The 20672-nt window shown below is 45.9% G+C and overlaps 1 protein-coding gene across 1 annotated transcript in view; it reads left to right on the top strand.

Moving 5' to 3' along the window:
• Window positions 1-20672, top strand: part of KIAA0319L (KIAA0319 like) — a 163062-nt gene that overhangs the window by 109883 nt on the left and 32507 nt on the right. The window contains exon 16 of the mRNA XM_073615590.1: window positions 2841-2979. Within this exon, the coding sequence (XP_073471691.1) occupies window positions 2841-2979 (139 nt within the window). The remainder of the gene's footprint in view (window positions 1-2840; window positions 2980-20672) is intronic.

Genomic DNA, 20672 nt, shown 5'->3' with positions numbered 1-20672 from the left:
CAAATAGGGACATGAGGTCTATCTTAACATCTCAAGCCGCTGAACATCCTTCTGTTTCAGATAGGCTAGACTGTTCAGTGATGACCTCTCTGCAAGAGGTAGATTTCAGGGTCCATAATCATCTGTAAACGGACATCTTCGTGTGGCAGTTTGTTTCCTGGCTCATCAAAGATTTCTGTAATTGCAGTGGAAAGCCATTTTTTTTGTGAATCTTCCCGTTGGGTTGGCCACAGCTCCGGAGGGTTCTCAAAGCGTCTAGCCCCAGTGCTGGACTTGCTGAAGACACCTCAATACTCTTTACTGCAATAATCTTTGCTCAGTAAGCAGTCAATTCCAGTGGTCCCTTTGATATATTTCTACAGGAGGAAGCTGTGTTTAGGTCAAAGCACGTTCTCTACATACAGCCCTACTCCAGGTCTTGGTAGAGGTTCATTCTCTGTCTGGAACTTGATTGCATTGCTGGAAGGCTCTGTTTCTGGGGTGTTGCAGAGTAAAAATTGGTGCTTGATATTCTTCCTTTTCAGGAATTTGGAAAATAACCACCAATGCCATCTAATTTGGCTTGAGGCTGGCTACAGTTCAGTGGACTTGGTCTCCACGTGAGAGAATACTATCCAATAGCTTGGAATTTTTGGCCAGTATGCCTTGCTCTGGATTATAGGACAAACCTGTTGTAGGTGCAATCTGGAAATGCCTCTGCAGGCATATATATGGCACCAGAGGTCATGCGACTCAGGGAGGTGTACCACATTCTGTCTGGGACAATACAAGTGCTGCCTCTATCGCCAATACATATTCCAGGTATAGGATAGTGGGAGGGGAATCTACTAGATTCCAGTTTCTACAAAAGTTTGGGACAGCTGTGTCCGGGACAAGAGTCCCACTGCCAATAAGGGTACATGTACTGGTAACACCTTAAGGTCTGGTTCTCCCTTATTTGACTTTTTTTTCCCCGTTTTGGATTCTGCCACATCTTTTGCGAAGAATCCGTAAGTTGGTAACACTGATAATGGTGTTGGCCGAATTAGCCCAGGGGGGCTTTGTACACAGGCATAGCGAGTCTTCCAGGGGTTGCTCCTTTGGACACTCCCAGTCCAGTGGGACCTGATGGTCTTGAGTCTTGTATCTCAGCACTGTTGAGCCCCTGAAAGCCAGCTTCGGGGGAACTTCAATTACAGGACTTGAAAATATTTTTTTGCCTGGGGTGAAGCCAGGAAGTGGCACCCACAGAAATATGTGGGTGGGGGATTTTCTTTTTCTTTCTCCAATTGGTAAGGAGTTAGGAAAGGAGTTTGGCCTTAAGTACCGTTAAGGGTCAGAGTTTGTCCCTATCCATTTTTTTCCAGGGGCTGTTGTTTCTCACTCCTTGTTTCATACCTCATACAACATGTAACTTGGACAGTCCAGCCTGTCAGGCCATTCTTGTGTTTTTGGGACTTGAATTGATCTCGACTGTCCTTGCAGAGGCCACTTTTTGAAACAATCAGTGGGTTCTGTTGATCCTTTTATCTCAGAAGGTGGCTTCTTTTTTTGCTATCACTTCACAAAGTGGAGTGTCAGAGTTGGCGGCTCTTTCATGCAAGGAGCCATTCTTGGTCTCGCATCATAAGTTGATGTTGCATCCTCATCCATTTTTATTGCTTAAAGTGGTTTCTAATTTTTCACTTGAATCAGGACAGTGTCTTGCCTGTTATTTTTCTCCTAAATCCACAGTGAGCAGGAGAAAGATCGCTACCTACTCTAGAGGTAGTTCAGACGCTCAGGGTCTACTTGAGTTGTCGGCACAAGTCAGGAATCCTGGTTTGTGCTGCCAAAAGAGCCCACGAAGGGCAGGCGGCATCCAGGTCGAATATTTAGCAGTGGTTCTGCCAGTTTATCAATGATGCCTATGGTTTAAATGGCAAAATTTTTTTTTTTTTTTTTTCTGGGGAGAGATTCTCTACAGGTATGGGAGTATCTTGGGCCATCCATTATTGGATGTCAGTGGCCCAGGTGTACAAGACCACTATTTGGTCTTTTGTTTATACATCTACAGGGTTTTTACCAGGTCGATGTCCATCACATAGAAGATACTGCCTTTGGTCTCAGCATATTACAAATACCAGAGTAGGTCCTTCTTTGGTGGCAGTTTCTATGATGGTGTCTCCCTCCCCTCAGCGGCATTGCTTTGGGACATCCCAGATAGTAATTACTATAGCTGCTCTGTGTCCTGTGATGTACGATAAAGAAAATAGGCCCGTCCCCTCTTTTGAGAATTGCTTGCTACAGAACTGAGGTACTTCCTGTATAGGAGGGGTTATATAGAGAGGGGACTTCCTGTCTTTTGGGTGTTCTAGTGTCCATTCATCTATAGGTGGTGTATAACCCAGATAGTAATTACTATAGCTGCTCTGTGTCCCGTAATGTACTCCAAGAAAAGGATTTTACAGGTAAGCTGTAGGAAAAATCCTATTTTTTATTTCACTGAAAAATGGAAGATGGTGGAATCTGCTGCATTCCAATATATTCTGAACAGTGCTATAGTTTATAGCGTGCTCTAGATTGCACGTTGGGATGAAGCAATTCTTTGACATGTTACATATAGATTTATTCCTTTATTACATGTGTGTATGGAAAGCTTTACAAACAGACTGTTTATATTTCTGCAACCTAGTAGTCTGTAAGTCACACCTAGAAGTGCTTGGTCGCTGTCTCACCATTGTTTGATTGGTCTTCTAAAGGTGTTAAGCGAAGCCTGGAAGATTATTATCTACAGACAGTGGAAAAGATGACATTGTGTTTGACTTGTGGGTGAGGTGACAATCGCTCACTAAGTTTTTTTTTTTTTTTTTTCCCTTCAGGAGGTGTTGAATAACTCCGATCACCATGCAGTCCTGTTCCTCGCTAATCTAGTTGAAGGGACCTATACCTTTCACTTGAAGGTGACTGATGCCAAAGGAGAGAGCGATAGTGACAGAGCTACTGTAGAGGTAAAACAAGGTAAGTGATGCACATAAAGAATTCAAAGCTTAGGCCACTTTCCACATCAATAGATTTATCCCTACACTAAATCACTTGTGTTATATGTTGATCATACTTTGCTGAAAGTTTGGAGTTTAGGATGCATCAAGGTGAAAAAAAAACGTAGGTTTACAACCCCTTTAAGTGATACCCTTTATTGGCTAACTTAACTCTTTAACCACTTACGGACTGCTGCACGCCGATGTATGTCCTAACTTTGAAGAGGAATATCGTTGTTATGGCAGCAGCTAGCTGCCATAACCCAGTATCCTCTTCTTTGGCCGACGGTCCGCTTTCTCATAAGAGTGGTCTCTGCAGCGGATTCGCCGTGAGATCACATTTACCGGCGGCAGGTGAGGGTCCCTCCCGCCGCGCTCCGGTGTCTCCATCGCTTACCAGATCCGTCGGCAGCGGCGGAGGTGATCGGATGTTTCCCCTTGCTGGGTATGGAGACGAGTGAGGGGAAGATGGCTCCAACACGTCTCCATAACATTGCAGGGCGGAAGCAACGTCAAAGCGTCACTTCTGCCCATAGCTCTTAAAGGGCCTTTTTTTTTTTTAAAAGAACAGTGTAAAAATAAAAAAATAAAAGGTAAAATAAATAAGAAAAAAAAAATTTAAACGCACCCCATCTCGCCGAGCTCGTGTGCACAAGCGAACGCATACATGAGTAGCGCCCGCATATGAAAACGGTGTTCAAACCACACATGTGAGGTATCGCCGCAATCGGTAGAGCGAGAGCAATAATTATAGACCTCCTCTGTAACTCACAACGTACAACCTGTAGAATTTTTTAAACATCGCCTATGGAGATTTTTAGGGGAAAAGTTTGTCACCATTCCACGAGCTGGCGCAATTTTGAAGCGTGACATGTTGGGTATCGATTTACTCAGCGTAACATTATCTTTCACAATATAAAAAAATTGGGCTAACTTTACTGTTGTCTTATTTTTTAATTCAAAAAAGGGTATTTCTTTCTCGAACATCACGGGACACAGAGCCACAGTAATAACTGATGGGTTATGTAGGTACCATTAGGTATTGGACACTGGTCACACCCTAAGCAGGAAGTTCAACCCCCTATATAATCCCTCCCCTTACAGGGATACCTCAGTTTTTACTCCAGTGTCTTAGGTGTTGGACGTGTAAAGATGTCCTGTGCTGAAGCTCCAAAGGGAATATCCTGATATCCTATACTGGGGCAAGCCAGGCGAACCGAATCCATTCAAAGTGTCCTTTCATGGCCGAATTGGATGGTACCCGGGCCTCGTGTCCGAAGAAACAAGGTTTTATCTGTAAGGCTTCTCTTTTTAGAGAGCTGGACCCCGCATATCAGAAAAGGGTCTTTAACACTTTATTTCTGGCTGGGTGCTTTACAGGGCCAGAACTGCAGGACCCCCCTATTTGTATGGGGCCCCAGTCTCTGATGTTTTTTTAAACGGAGCCCACCGTGAGAGGTGAAGATTGGGTCTGTATATACAGAATCCTGCGGCTGGATAAGGTAAGAGGAGATTCCACAGAATTTAAAATTCTAGTAGGTTTTCTCCTTTAAGGTAAATGCATGCTATGCCTATTGTGACCACCGGGGGCTGCTAAGAGCACATACCTTCTCATGCTGATTTCTGTCTCAGCTTTTGACGCTGCACAAGCTCCTCCGACTGGCTCCAGGTAGGATGGGATGGGGGGTTTTCTCCTCTGGGATATTCCCCCGAGGCTAAGGGGAGGCTGTAAGGCAGTTTTTACACCGCACTGTGACCGCCGCTGCTGCCGCCAGGCCGCCGTTACACGTGCAGGCTCCATCTCTGCCAGCCTCTCTCCTTCCTCCTCCACCCCCAGCCTTCCTCCATGCTTATCCCGGAAGGGTCGGCTCGCGTGGGAAGCGCTCGTTTATCGAAAAAAACGAAGGGGGGGCGGGGCGTCAGCACAGCGTCAGCGTGCTCAGATGCCCACATTTCCAGGAACAGGGCTATTTAAAGCACACTTTACAGGTGCTCTGAGCCTTTGGAGGGACACAGAGCTGACAGTCGCATGTAAGGTGGGGCATTCTCCTAGGCTGCATTTACTAAGGTAACACCAGACTGGGCAATTGGTAGCAAGGCTTTTGCCAGACTACATCGCTCAGCAGTCAGTGTTCATTTTGGATACCTCCACCTTGTTGCTTTGCACTATGGGTAGAAGAAGTTCAAATACCCCCAGAACCAGAGACACCAGGGGATCTCATTCGGGTTCTGAGGGCCCCCTGTCTGCAGCATCCTCCCCCCCGAGGGGCCAGGGACGGCTAGCCAGGGAGAGCCGTTGGGGTCAGGGGCTGTACCTGCTTCTGGCACTTCAGCCCCTATATACATTACACAAGAGGTTTTTTCCTCAACCATTACTGGGTTAGAGGAAAGATTAATGGCCGTGATTACGTCTTCACTCAGTGGAAGAAAACGCACTAGGCCTTCCTCTGTTCCCCAAGACCCTCAGGAAGAGGAGCTCTGGGATAAAGGAGATGAAGCCCTTTCAGAGGATCAGGATGGGACAGATGATTCCTCCTCTGAGGAATCAGGTGGAGAGGGACCCTCTTCGGCTTCCCAAGAGGAGAAAGTCTTAGTACAGATCCTTACTGGATTGGTCCGCTCCACATTTAAGTTGAATCAGTTAAGGAATCTTCTTCTTCTTTGGGATCGCTGAAACCTTCTCAAACAGCACATGCTTTTGCTGTTCATAATTTACTTGAAAAGCTCCTTTATTCTGAGTGGGATCACCCAGATAAGCGTTTTCTTCCGCCGAAAAAGTTTTCAATACTTTATCTTGTGGAAGAAAAATGTATTAAAATGTGGGGAATACTGGCCATTGATGCAGCCATTTCCTCTATAAATAGTAGTCTGACTTGTCCTGTAGACAACGCTCAGATGCTCAGGGATCCTGTGGATAAAAAGATCCTTATTGAAGGATGTTTTTTCCTTAGCATGATCAGTGGCTCAACCTGCAGTAGCAGCGATTGGAGTCTGTCAATACTTAAGAGACCATGTTAAGCAGGTCATCAAAGTTCTACCTGAACAGCAGGCCCAGGGGTTCGCTAACCTTCCAGCGGCCTTATGTTATGTTGTTGACGCCATCAGGGATTCTATCATGCAAACCTCTCGTCTTTCACTTGGGTTGGTGCATATGCGTAGAATCTTATGGTTGAAAAGTTGGTCAGCCGAAGCACCATGTAAGAATCTGTTGGCTGGGTTTCCTTTTCGTGGTGCAAGGTTGTTTGGAGAAGACTTGGATAACTATATCAAGAGAATCTCTTGTGGGAAAAGCACTCTCTTACCTGTTAAGAAGAAGATTAAGCATCCCTCTTTCAAACGGACTCTTTCCCCAGCGCCAGGGGCATCAGCCTCCAGGCAGTCACGCCGGCCACCTCCGTCTGGAGCAAGAAACAAGAGTCAACCCCATGGACAAAAGAAGTCCTGGGGGAAGAAGTCTACTAGACAAGACACTAAGGCCTCTTCATGAAGGGGCGCCCCCGCTCGCTAGAGTGGGGGGAAGACTGCTACAGTTCTCAAAGCTCTGGCAGGAGGACTTCCAGGACAGATGGGTAATCTCCATGGTAACCTTAGGGTACAAGCTGGAGTTCCAAGAATTTCCCTCTCCTCGTTTCCTCAGATCAAGTGTTCCCAGAGACCCAGAGAAGAAGCAGTCGCTCCTTCTAGCGTTAGAGCGACTTTTGTCGCAAGAGGTCATTATGGTGGTTCCCACAAAGGATCAAGGATTGGGCTTCTATTCCAACCTTTTTACGGTCCAAAAACCAAATGGGGATGTCAGACCCATTCTGGATTTAAGAGATCTGAATCGATTCCTAAGGATTCAGTCCTTCCGCATGGAATCAATTCGGACAGTAGTCTCCATCCTGCAGGGAGGAGAATTTTTGGCATCGATAGATATCAGAGATGCATATCTACATGTACCCATTTTTCCTGCTCATCAGAAGTTTCTGCGCTTCGAGATAGTAGGGCGCCATTACCAGTTTGTGGCTCTGCCCTTCGGGATAGCCACTGCACCTCAAGTGTTCACAAAGATCTTGGCTCCTCCTCTGGCCAGATTAAGGGCTCAGGGTATAACTGTCATAGCATACCTAGACGACCCGCTCTTGATAGACCAGTCGGCAGCCTCCTTGAACGGGAACTTGAGGACCACGGTCAAGTATCTGGAACACCTAGGTTGGATCCTCAACCTAGAAAAGTCTTTCCTAAAACCAGTAAGAAGACTGGAGTATTTGGGTCTGATCATAGATACAAGCCAGGAGAAAGTATTTCTTCCTCAAGCAAAGATTACTGCTTTAAGGGAGCTGATTCTGACAGTCAGGACCAAGAAGGGTCCTTCTGTCCGCCCTTGTATGAGGCTGCTAGGAAAGATGGTGTCTTCATTCGAAGCAGTTCCCTATGCTCAGTTTCATTCAAGACTGCTGCAACACAGTATTCTGTCGGCCTGGAACAAGAAGGTTCAGGCGTTAGACTTCCCGATGCACCTGTCTCATGCAGTGCGTCAGAGCCTCAATTGGTGGCTAATACCCGAAAACCTGCAGAAGGGGAAATCCTTTCTACCGGTTGCCTGGACGGTGGTAACAACAGATGCCAGTCTGTCAGGTTGGGGAGCAGTTCTGGAACAGTCTGCGATCCAGGGGCTATGGCCCAAGACCGAGAGGACCTTACCCATCAACATTCTGGAGATCCTGGCGGTATATCTAGCCCTAAAGGCCTGGACTATCAGGCTACAGGGTTGCCCGGTCAGGATTCAGTCCGACAATGCCACAGCAGTGGCTTATGTCAATCATCAGGGAGGCACCTAGAGCCGAGCTGCTCAAAAAGAGGTGAACCAGATCTTAGTCTGGGCAGAGATGCATGTGCCATGCATATCGGCAGTTTTCATTCCAGGGATAGAGAACTGGCAGGCGGACTATCTAAGTCGCCAGCAGTTACTCCCAGGGGAATGGTCTCTGCATCCCGACGTCTTTTGGGCCATATGCCAAAGATGGGGGGTTCCAGATGTAGATCTCTTTGCATCCCGATTCAACAAAAAGATAGACAGATTTGTGGCAAGGCCAAGGGATCCTCTTGCATGCGGGACGGATGCGTTGGTGATTCCGTGGCATCAGTTCTCACTGATTTATGCATTCCCGCCTATTCTGCTACTGCCACGACTCCTTCGCAGGATCAGGCAAGAAAGGAGGTCAGTACTTCTGGTGGCCCCCGCTTGGCCCAGAAGGACTTAGTATGCAGAAATAGTGAGGATGACGGTGGGTTCCCCGTGGACCCTACCGGTACGCCAAGACCTGTTATCTCAAGGTCCAGTGTTCCATCCTGCCTTACAAACACTAAATTTGACGGTTTGGCTATTGAGACCCACGTTCTGAAGAGTCGTGGGCTTTCAGGTCCTGTGATATCTACCTTGATCAATGCACGGAAGCCAGCCTCCAGAATGATTTATCATAGAGTCTGGAAAGCTTATGTATCCTGGTGTGAATCCAGGGGCTGGCATCCCAGAAAATATGTCATAGGTAGAATTTGTGATTTTCTACAAGTAGGATTAGAGATGAAGCTGGCCTTGAGTACCATCAAGGGCCAGGTCCTGGCCTTATCAGTATTGTTTCAACGGCCACTTGCTTCGCATTCTTTGGTCTGAAACTATGCAGGGGGTGATACGTCTTAATCCTCCAGTTAAGGCGCCCCTAAACCCCTGGGACTTGAACTTGGTTCTGTCGGTGTTACAGAAACAGCCTTTTGAACCAATACGTCAGATTCCTTTGGTCTTGCTGACAAGGAAACTAATTTTTCTGGTAGCCATCTCTTCTGCTAGAAGAGTATCAGAATTAGCAGCTCTTTCCTGTAAAGAGCCTTATTTGATTGTACACAAGGATAGAGTGGTATTGCGCCCTCATCCTAGTTTTTTACCGAAGGTGGTTTCAGATTTTCATCTAAACCAAGACATTGTTCTGCCTTCCTTTTTTCCAGATCCCTGTTCTTCGGAAGAGAGGTCACTACATTCTTTGGATGTAGTAAGAGCAGTCAAAACCTGGAAGCAACTGCTCAAATTCGCAAAACGGATGTTTTGTTCGTGCTGCCAGAGGGTCCCAACAGAGGACAGGCAGCATCAAAAGCTACCATTTCTAAATGGATTCGACAGTTGATTATTCAAGCTTATGGTATGAAACAGAAGATTCCTCCATTTCAGATCAAGGCACATTCCACAAGGGCTATTAGTGCTTCTTGGGCAGTGCATCACCAGGCCTCTATGGCTCAGATCTGCAAGGCCGCAACCTGGTCTTCAGTCCATACATTCACCAGATTTTATCAGGTGGATGTGAGAAGGCATGAGGATATCGCCTTTGGGCGTAGTGTGCTGCAGACAGCGGTACAGGGTCCTCAGGTCTGATTGCACCCTACTTGGTTGTGATCCCCCCCTCCTCAGTTGGCATTGCTTTGGGACATCCCATCAGTTATTACTGTGGCTCTGTGTCCCATGATGTTTGAGAAAAAGAAAATAGGATTTTTTATAACAGCTTACCTGTAAAATCCTTTTCTTTCGATGGACATCACGGGACACAGAGGTCCCGCCCCTCTTCTAATACACTTATATTGCTTTGCTACAAAATTGAGGTATCCCTGTAAGGGGAGGGATTATATAGGGGGTTGAACTTCCTGCTTAGGGTGTGACCAGTGTCCAATACCTAATGGTACCTACATAACCCATCAGTTATTACTGTGGCTCTGTGTCCCGTGATGTCCATCGAAAGAAAAGGATTTTACAGGTAAGCTGTTATAAAAAAATCCTATTTTTTTCCAAAAAAAGTGCGCTTGTAAGAGCGCTGCGCAAATACAGTGTGACAGAAAGTATTGCAATGACTGTCATTTTATTCTCTAGGGTGTTTGGGGAAAAAATGTATAATGTTTGGGGGTTCTAAATAATTTTCTAGCAAAAAAAACTGTTTTTAATTGTAAACAACAATCTCAAAAAGAGGCTCGGTCCTTAAAGCGGAGTTCCACCCAAAAATTGAACTTCCACCTTTTAAGGGAAGGTGACCCCCTAAAATGCCAAATTTGGCGTGTCATTTTTGGGAGGGGAGTGGAAACCCTCTTTTTAGAGGGTTCCAGCTCCCACTTCCTACTGGTGCACCGTGGCGCCGGAAGTAAGTTCACCTCTCCCCCCTCCCTCTCGGCAATTATCTGGGACACATCACAGATCACATATGATTCCCCGGCCAGTCGCAGCGCGGCTTGTGCATGCACAGTGCGTGCCCGGCTGTGAAGCCACAGCTGGGCACACACAGTGACAATGCCGGCGCCGCAGAGAGGAGGGAGATACGAGCGGGGCTTCGTTCCCCTGCATCGATGGACCCTGGGACAGGTAAGTGTCCAATTTATTAAAAGTCAGCAGCTGCAGTATTTGTAGCTGCTGACTTTTAATTTTTTTTTTTAAAGCGGAACTCTGCTTTAAGTGGTTAAAGATGCAAGCTTTTGGGTTGTCTTAGATTTTTTTCGGTCTTTATACAATTCTGCAAATGCTTCTGAAACAAACATTTTTTTAAATAAAAGTTGCAAGGAGGTGCATTGAATTGTAAATATTTAAAAAATGTATACAACTATTTTTCCTAACAAACTTGCGTGGTAACAACTATTGTAAATTGTTAGACTATATTTTTTCAATATGTATATTTCATTGCTCCTTCTGTGTGTAAATATGTGGGTTTTGTATAAATCCTAAGGCACCCTGATAGCTTTCATCTTTTATAATTAAACCCCTTCCTGCCAACAGTACGCATATATGCGGCCTCACTGGACTGGGGATTTTTCTGTCTTAGTGAAGCGCACTCCCAGAGACCGCGGTCTCACCGGGAGCCCTGGATCCTATACCAATGATACCGGTTCCGGGTCACCTGATCACTGTGATAGCCTCTGATTGGCTATCACATTGATCATTTACCGTGAACCCCGCCTCTGTGTTTTTTTTTTCTCTCTCTGAATGGAGGTGAGAGATGCATTGTATCTTTCTCCTTGCAGAGAGAAAAAAATATATTAACAGTGTGTAAAAAATTGAGAAAATATACCTAGACCAAGGTTTGATCTAGGTCACTGCCAGGGTTAGTGTTTGGGTCTAATAAGGGTTAAAGGTCAGGGTCAAATGTCACAGTCAGTTTATTTTTGGTAGGATTTTTTTTTTTTTTTAAAAAGCATTTTTTACATTTAGTGTCAGTGTGTTTTAGGTAGGATAAAAAGCAAAATGCACACTATTGTTTCTAGGCTGTAATACAGGTACATACAACAACTAACATACACATATATTACTGTGATCGTCAGGAGCAGGTGAATTTATAACTGAAAAGATAAAGAACAGAGAGCACACCAACCTAGCGCATTATCTTGATGTCTTTATACAGTGGGGAAGGAAAGTATTCAGACCCCCTTAAATTTTTCACTCTTTGTTATATTGCAGCCATTTGCTAAAATCATTTAAGTTCATTTTTTTCCTCATTAATGTACACACAGCACCCCATATTGACAGAAAAACACAGAATTGTTGACATTTTTGCAGATTTATTAAAAAAGAAAAACTGAAATATCATATGGTCCTAAGTATTCAGACCCTTTGCTGTGACACTCATATATTTAACTCAAGTGCTGTCCATTTCTTCTGATCATCCTTGAGATGGTTCTACACCTTCATTTGAGCCCAGCTGTGTTTGATTATACTGATTGGACTTGATTAGGAAAGCCACACACCTGTCTATATAAATCCTTACAGCTCACAGCGCATTTCAGAGCAAATGAGAATCATGAGGTCAAAAGGAACTGCCTGAAGAGCTCAGAGACAGAATTGTGGCAAGGCACAGATCTGGCCAAGGTTACAAAAAAATTTCTACTGCACTTAAAGTTCCTAAGAGCACAGTGGCATCCATAATTCTTAAATGGAAGACGTTTGGGATGACCGGAACCCTTCCTAGCGCTGGCCGTCCGGCCAAACTGAGCTATCGGGGGGAGAAGAGCCTTGGTGAGAGAGGTAAAGAAGAATCCAAAGATCACTGTGGCTGAGCTCCAGAGATGCAGTCGGGAGATGGGAGAAAGTTGTAGAAAGTCAACCATTACTGCAGCCCTCCACCAGTCAGGGCTTTATGGCAGAGTGGCCTGACGAAAGCCTCTCCTCAGTGCAAGACACATGAAAGCCCGCATGGAGTTTGCTAAAAAAACACCTGGAGGACTCCAACATGGTGAGAAATAAGATTCTCTGGTCTGATGAGACCAAGATAGAACTTTTTGGCCTTAATTCTAAGCGGTATGTGTGGAGAAAACCAGGCACTGCTCATCACCTGTCCAATACAGTCCCAACAGTGAAGCATGGTGGTGGCAGCATCATGCTGTGGGGGTGTTTTTCAGCTGCAGGGACAGGACGACTGGTTGCGATCGAGGGAAAGATGAATGCGGCCAAGTACAGGGATATCCTGGACGAAAACCTTCTCCAGAGTGCTCAGGACCTCAGACTGGGCCGAGGGTTTACCTTCCAACAAGACAATGTCCCTAAGCACACAGCTAAAATAATGAAGGAGTGGCTTCACAACAACTCCGTGACTGTTCTTGAATGGCCCAACCAGAGCCCTGACTTAAACCCAATTGAGCATCTCTGGAGAGACCTAAAAATGTCTGTCCACCAACGTTTACCATCCAACCTGACAGAACTGGAGAGGATCTGCAAGGAGGAATGGCAGAGGATCCCCGAATCCAGGTGTGAAAAACTTGTTGCATCTTTCCCAAAAAGACCCATGGCTGTATTAGATCAAAAGGGTGCTTCTACTAAATACTGAGCAAAGGATCTGAATACTTAGAACCATGTGATATTTCAGTTATTCTTTTTTAATAAATCTGCAAAAATATCAACAATTCTGTCAATATGGGGTGCTGTGTCTACATTAATGAGGAAAAAAATGAACTTAAATGATTTTAGCAAATGGCTGCAATATAACAGAGTGAAAAATTTAAGGGGGTCTGAATACTTTCCGTCCCCACTGTATATATTCACAAACGACAACTTCAATAGGGCATAGCAAAGTCCAGAAAGTGCCTCAACCAGCCTGGTCCACTAGACGAGTCCCAAATGCAAGATTAATTTTAAATAGAAAGATATATACAGCTAAATATTTAAAATATATATTTTTTTTTACTATTTTTCCTTCAACAATAAAAACAAATCAGGAGATATCCATTACCATTTACCACCAAATGAGAGTCCAGTTTGTCCTGAAAAAAAACATGTTATAATCCACCTGGATACACAAAGTAGCTGTGATAATATGTATGGTTTTACTAACACGTCAAGTTTGCAAAATTGTGCTTGGGCATTAAAGAGGAAGCAAACCCTGGTGGGTTTTTCTTCCTTTCTAATTCCCTGCAAAGTAAAGGCATAATGTGCTAGTATGCATTGCACACTAGCACATTATGTGATACTTAGCTGCAAACAAAGCCCCCGTTGTCCCCGCTGCAGGCCGCATCCATCTTCACCCATCTTCCTTCCGAGGGGGAGCGGACTCCGGCTCTGTGACTGACTGGAGCCACGTGATGTCGCTCCCACGCATGTGCGCAGGAGCCGCGGGTCATGGCACACTCGCCTGAAGAAACGGCACGGGCGGCCGTTCCTTCAGAGCGCATGCACCGATTGCCTCATCGGTGCAGTAAACAGTAAATATCTCCTAAATGGTGCACGTTTAGGAGATATTTACAGTACCTATAGGTAAACCTTATTCTAGGCTTACCTATAGGTACAACTTACAAAGGGAAGTTTACAACCCCTTTAACATTTGTTTTACCCTTAGGCGTGAAGGGGTTAATTTAGTCAATAAAGCTTGTCACATAAACTCCACATTTTCTGCATCAATCGATTGCTAACATAGTAGAATACTCTATTTTGAATTTTAATCATATATTAGAAACTGGGCGCACAAGATTCGCATCGTACGTGAATACAGTCACGTCTGCTCGCCGTGACCGCGCACATGCGTGCTCACACACGCATAGAACGTTCAGGCGCACACCCAGCTTATTTAAGCTGTGCAGGCCAAGCATGTGGTGCTTCCAGAAGGCAGCTGTGGGACACAGAGCAGGCTCTGAACAGACACTTGCAGTGGTTCATTTTTCTTTACGTGAGTCACCAGGTGTTGCTTGGCAGGCAAAAGGTGCTTAGGATGGTTGCATAGGGGCTTGGTGAGCCCTATTAAAGGGTCTCCCTTCTGAGGTGTTTTAACTACACCCAAGTACAGGCATTAAATGTCTTCCAAAAAGAGGAGTGGACTAACACCATAGGGAAGGGCACACCTATGTCATCAGTAGTTCCTGATGAACCTAGTCGTGTCCCTAGTGTTGTATCCCATGAAAGACCAGAGGCTTCCGGGCAATCTAAGCTGCTGCGCTTTTCTGATATTGTGCCTACAGTCAACGCTGCTGCTTCACCCTTTATCACTAAGGATGAACTGTCCTCAGCCTTGACCAGGTTAGAGCACAGGATGGCAGGAAGCGTCACAGATCCCCCTCCCCGGAGTCTCCTAGTCTGGAGCAGGAATGGGTTGAGGATGTGGAAGAGCTGAAAGCTCAGGATTTAGTGGAGTGCCCGGCAGATGAGTCTGCTTCCGAGCAATCTGGACAAAACGATATCCAGTCGATGGCTGCCTCAGTCGCAGATACTTTTGATCCCGACCCTGACTGAAATGGTTTGTTCTGCCTTTAAGTTGCCTCTTGTAGAGGTGCTTGCAGAGGTGACTGTGCCCCCCCCCCCCGTTTCGGGAAACGGTTTCCCGTTTCAGGGGGAACGTTTATTTAGTGATCACTTGGACAAATATATCCAAAAGATTTCCTGAGGGAAGAATTCTCTACTTCCTGTGAAGAAAAGCACCAAACGTCCCTTGTTTAAAAACCCAGGGACTGCTTCCTCAAATGTCTCGGTGTCAGGGCGGTTTCGCCGCCAACAGGGCGCTAGGCCAGAAAAAGCCCTGGGTTCAAAATTCTTCTAAACCTAGCACCAAGCCCTCCCTTTGAGGGGACACCTCCACTTCATCGGGTGGGGGAAAGGCTGCTGCGCTTTGCGGACATTTGGATAACAACAATTCAGGCCGAGTGGGTCACCTCAATTATATCTCGCGGTTACAAGCTAGAGTTACGGGGGGGTGACCCCTCAGAGGTTTCTAAAGATCCAGCGTTCCCTCGGATCCTCCAAAAAGAAACTTATTGCTCCAGGCACTACATCATCTAGTGCATCAAGGAGTGATTGTAAAGGTTCCAATATCCGAAAGGGGCATAGGGTTTTACTCAAACCTGTTTACGGTTTGGAAACCAAATGGGGACACAAGGCCCATTTTGGACTTAAGGTCTCTGAACAAGTATCTGTTGATACAATCCTTTCGAATAGATTCTGTCTGCTCAGTAGTAACCTCACTCCAGAGGGGAGACTTTTTAGCCTCCATATAAAGGACACGTACTTACACGTACCTATCTTTCAGCCTCATCGGAGGTTCCTACGTTTTGCAGTAGAGGAACGTCATTTTCAGTTTGTGGCTTTACCCTTCGGGCTTGCTACAGCTCCCTGGGTGTTCACAAAGGTCCTAGCATAGTACTGGGTCTTTTAAGGGCCAAAGGGATCCTGGTGCTTGGGTATCTGGACGACATCCTGCTCAGAGATCACTCACTATAGGCTCTAGAACAGAGAATAATATACACAGTGAGGTATTTGAAAAGCTTAGGCTGGATCATAAATTCCCAAAAGTCAGCCTTGAGTCCAGCTCAAAGACTAAAATATTTAGGTCTGATTCTAAACACGGTCCAAGCAAGAGTATTTTTGCCAACTGTACGGATCTGGCCCTGAAGGTTTAGGTGCATCAGATAAGGGGCACCAGACAATCCTCCATTAGGCTTTGTATGAGCCTTCTAGGGAGGATGGTATCTTCCTTCGAGGCAGTGCCCTATGCCCGGTTCCATTCCAGGCCTTTACAACAAGACATCTTGTTGGCTTGGAACAGAGGAAGAAAAGCCCTGGATTATCCAATGTGCTTATCTCCTCAGGCAGGCTTAAGCCTAAACTGGTGGTTGCAGGATAAGAACCTGCGAAAGGGAAAATCCTTTCTTCCGGTAACTTTGAGAGTACGGACTACAGATGCCAGTCTCTCAGGCTGGGGAGCAACCCTAGACTGGCTCACAACTCAGGGGAAATGGTCAGGGACAGAGCAGACCCTGCCCATCAACGTCCTAGAATTACGGGCAGTACGTCTGGCCCTGCAGTCCTGGACAGTGGAACTTCAGGACTGCCCCATCAAGGTTCAGTCCGACAATGCCAAGGCAGTGGCCTATATAAACCACCAAGGCGGTACCAGGAGTCGTTAAGCTCTGAAGGAGGTGAACTACATACTAGCCTGGGCAGAGGGACATGTGCCAATGATATCGGCAGTTCATATCCCGGGAGTAGAGAACTGGAAGGCAGATTATCTCAGCTGCCAGCAGATCTGCCCGGGGGAATGGTCTCTACACCCAGAGGTGTTCCAGGAAATTTGCAGATGTTGGGGATGGCCAGACGTTGACCTACTGGCATCCAGGTTCAACAACAATCTACAGAAGTTTGTATCTTGAACAAGAGATTCTCTGGCGATTGGAGCAGATGCTCTGATAGTTCCTTAGAACCAGTACTCCCTGGTTTATGCTTTCCCTCCGATCCCTCTCCTTCCACATTTGTTGCGCAGGATTCGGAGAGAGGTGATACCAGTCATTCTGGTGGCACCAGCCTGGCCAAGAAGGCCCTGGTTCCCGGAGATTGTGAGACTGACAATAGATATGTCATGGACGCTTTCACGTCACCCTGATCTACTGTCTCAAGGTCCTATGTTCCACCCCAATTTACAGTCTCTAAATTTGACGGCATGGCTATTGAAACCAGGGTGTTAAAGGACCATGGCATCTCAGGACCAGTGGTGAATACTAGAAAAGCTATCACTAGGAAGATTTATCATAAGGTCTGGAAGACTTATATTGCTTGGTGTGAAGCCAGAAAATAGCATCCTAGGAAATATGTGATATGGAGAATTCTCTCTTTTCTTCAGTCAGCTGTGGAAATCAAATTGACTTTGAGTACAATCAGAGGTCAAGTTTCAGCCCTATCAGTATTCTTCCAAAGGCCTTTAGCCTCCCATTCACCGATCCGAACCTTTATGCAAGGGGCAACTTGTTTGCTTCCCCCCATTAGGTCACCCATGTGTCCTTGGGACTTGAACTTGATCCTTCACCATGACAACGACCTGTTCCATCCTTTTTGCCAAAAGTGTTGTCGGCCTTTCATTTAAATCAGGACATTATTTTGCTTTCCTTTTTTCTCTCAGCCTCGGCGGAAGAGAGGCGACTGCATTCTTTGGACGTTGTCTGAGCAGTCAAGGTTTATTTGTCTAGATCTGCGGAGATCCGAGGATCAGACTCTTTTTTTTGTTTTTTGTTTTTTTTGTTTTTTTTTTTGTTTTTTTTTTTTTTGTTTTACCAAAAGGACACCCAAGAAGGGGCAGGCAGCTTCCAAAGCTTCCATTGCCAATTGGGTCCGCAATTGATCATTCAGGCCTATGGTCTGAAACGTAAAGCTCCTCGCTTTAGGGTGAGAGCTCATTATACCAGGGGGTGTAGGAATCGCCATCAGGTTTCTGTGGCTCAGATTTGTAAGGCTGCTACCTGACCTTCAGTGCATACGTTCACAAAATTTTATCAAGTGGATGTTCGAGCAGCTGAGGATTCGGCTTTCGGCCGCAGTGTACTGCGGGCTGCCGTATAAGTTCTGATGGCTATTGTTTGGCAGGGTATCTCCCTTCCCTCAAGGCTATTGCTCTGGGATGTCCCAGCAGGTAATGAATATTAGCCTGACTGTGTGTCCCATGATGTACTCAAAGAAAAGAATTTTACAGGTAAGTATGATGTAAAAATCCTATTTTTTGTTCAGCCTTACATATTTCTGTATAATTTGCTTGCTTATTGTACAGAAGCGATAATGTTGCTTTTATCATCCAGTGAGTAGGCTGGAGGTGGAAAGATGGCACTGGTACCTGCAAATCTGAATCAGGAAAGAGGGGTTGTCACATGTATAACAGTGCAGAAAAGAGCAGCTGAGCAGAATTACAAATCGTTTGGTAGTTAAACAGTTTAAATAAAATATAATTAACTGTTTTGGTTCTCCGGTTTAATTGTCAGTCTATCCATTTTGGTATTCTTGGGCTTAGAACCACAATCTTAAAGTGTAAATCCAGTCAAATTCTAACTGAGTCTAACCTTCTGCCACCCCCATTCTAATACTATTCTAACTACCCTAGGAAAGAAAAGATGTCTACTATATACTTACCTATTCTGAAGCCGCTCTGGTCCAGTCACATGATTGGGTCCCAGCGGTGGCTTCAGTGTAGAGGAAGGACCGGTGACAATGGATGCCCCATAGTAATCTTATGGGTGATGCAGTTTGCCCAACCAAAGATCTGTTATGTGTTTATGTATTTATTGTATGTGGTTATCTTACCATTTAATGCATTTATCTTTTGAATTTAAAAGGCAAGCTCATCTTTTCATACATTTCCCAACAAGGTCCCCATGCACTACAGTGTCCTCAATGCTGTGCTCCATTCCCCAAACAAATGCACACCTCTTTAGGTGCTCATACTATTGAACGCCCCAATCTGTCCTGCAGAGGGCAAGACACACCCAGTGCCATATGCACCAGATTTCCCCTAGAAATCCACAAACAGGCACTCCCATGCGTGCATGTGCAGCCACCTTTCTTGCAGCTAAACAGTTTCGTGAGACGGGGGGAGGAGCCGGATGTGGGCATCAGGCTGGATTCGATGCTGAGTCCGGGATGCCTGTAGACCTCCTCCCTGTAATGCCAGTCTCTGCTTAGGCAGAGCCGCGGCACCTCGATCCCCCCTTTGGCCCCCCTCCCTGGACCGGCGATCCTGTCTTTCGGGTTTCTCCGTCCTCCCACCCCTCTGTCATGACTCCCGTCCAACTACCGACCCTCCGCTCCTTCGCTGTGTGAGCTGGGAGACGGAACGGCTTTTCGGAGCGGGATGTGAGGGGTCACGCTGACGAGTGCTGACACTCCTCCGCTACCTGTCTCTCCTGGCTTAACCTGTGTGGGGCTGCTTGGGTTCGGGGTCGGTTGCCTGCGGGGGTCCGGAGCCGAAGAAGAGGGTGGCGTGGAGGGCTGAAGAGCGGAGTTGCAGGTGGGAGATGCCGGATGAAAGCACACGTATTCGATCAATGGGGTAAGTGTGCTATACTGCTATGGATGAGAAGACCGGAGACAATGGAGGAAAAAACATCAGCATAACAGAAGTACGCAGAACGGCAAGTAGTATAAACTTAAAATATTTCATACCTTTCTTGGTATGTTCACATACTAGAGTGGTTATGTGCTGGATGTGTGGAGGTGATTTTTAGTGACAAGCCCTCAAGCTAGCTCAACAACATCTACCTATAAGCCACTGACTGTTTTATGTTCCTGGAGACTCGCGGCGCTGGAGCCAATGTGATTTGGGGTATTTGCCTGTGTGGTGTCCATGGGCGACATTTGCTACCTGACGCTGTGTCCCAGGGATAGTGAAACTACGAGAGACAGAAAGGAAGGTCTGGCAAGTAAATTTGACTTTGATTACTGAACAGTTCTGACTTTTTTACTATTTAAAGAGGCTCTTTGTCTATGTCATAAGGATATTTCCATAGAGCTAAGTTAAAATAACTGAAAGGTATGGATTGCATCATGTATTATGAATTCAGCGAAAGCCCATGACCTGGAATATTTTTTGAAGTACCTTCCTCACTCTAAAACCCTCTGTGTTAATTAAGCCGTATCCTATCCATGCACCTGCTTCAATATTGTATATTGCTTGAACGCCCACTTATTTATCTGAGTAAATTTGTATACTGACTTCAGAAGTAAACCGAACAGAGTGGGTCCCACGTAATGAGTGGAGTGATATGGAGATGTGCAACGCTATAAGCAAAGTTAACTCTTCAGCAAATTAATAGTAGTATAAAGGCGGTGAAATAAGGTTGGGCGGTGCCATCACATTGATAACGATATGGACTGAGTGGTCTGAGGGACTGTTGTGCGTACTAGTAGGCCTGACTCACAGGACACCTAGGCAAATAAAGCAACCCGGTACAGCGAGGCATGATACGGGTATATCGGTTGGTGGGCATACGAGTAGCAAAAAATACCCAACTGTGAACTGTCATATGAATATACTGATCGAACTAAGGGCAAGCGGACAAGAATGGGGTCTCAGGAATTTGGAATTTTCACTCGGTCCCGCCTGAGAATCTCTCTGGGGTCTTCTTATAAATGTTTTCTTTAAAATACCTAAAAGCTCACTAGAGACGAGGTAACACTAGAGGGAGCCTGCCCGGGCTGGCCTGGGACCAAGATTGGTGGATCAGGAGCGGTAGGAGGAGAGGTAGGGAGGAGTAGAAGGGGAGAGGGCACCCGTCCTTAAGTGTAGTAAGTAGGAAGAAATGAGAGGTAAATCAGTGAGGGGGGCAACAGCCAATCCTGCTAACCCAGCCAGGACAAGTGTAAGCCCGGGAACCATCAGAAAATATATGGTACACGATAATGGCAAAGAAAGTCCGGGAAAACCAAAAGAAACTAAAAGT

Source organism: Aquarana catesbeiana, linkage group LG02, assembly GCF_042186555.1.
Source record: "Aquarana catesbeiana isolate 2022-GZ linkage group LG02, ASM4218655v1, whole genome shotgun sequence".
NCBI classification, from domain to species: Eukaryota; Metazoa; Chordata; class Amphibia; order Anura; family Ranidae; genus Aquarana; species Aquarana catesbeiana.
The sequence above is the reverse complement of the archived record's forward strand: the minus strand, read 5'-3'. Positions and strand labels throughout refer to the sequence as shown.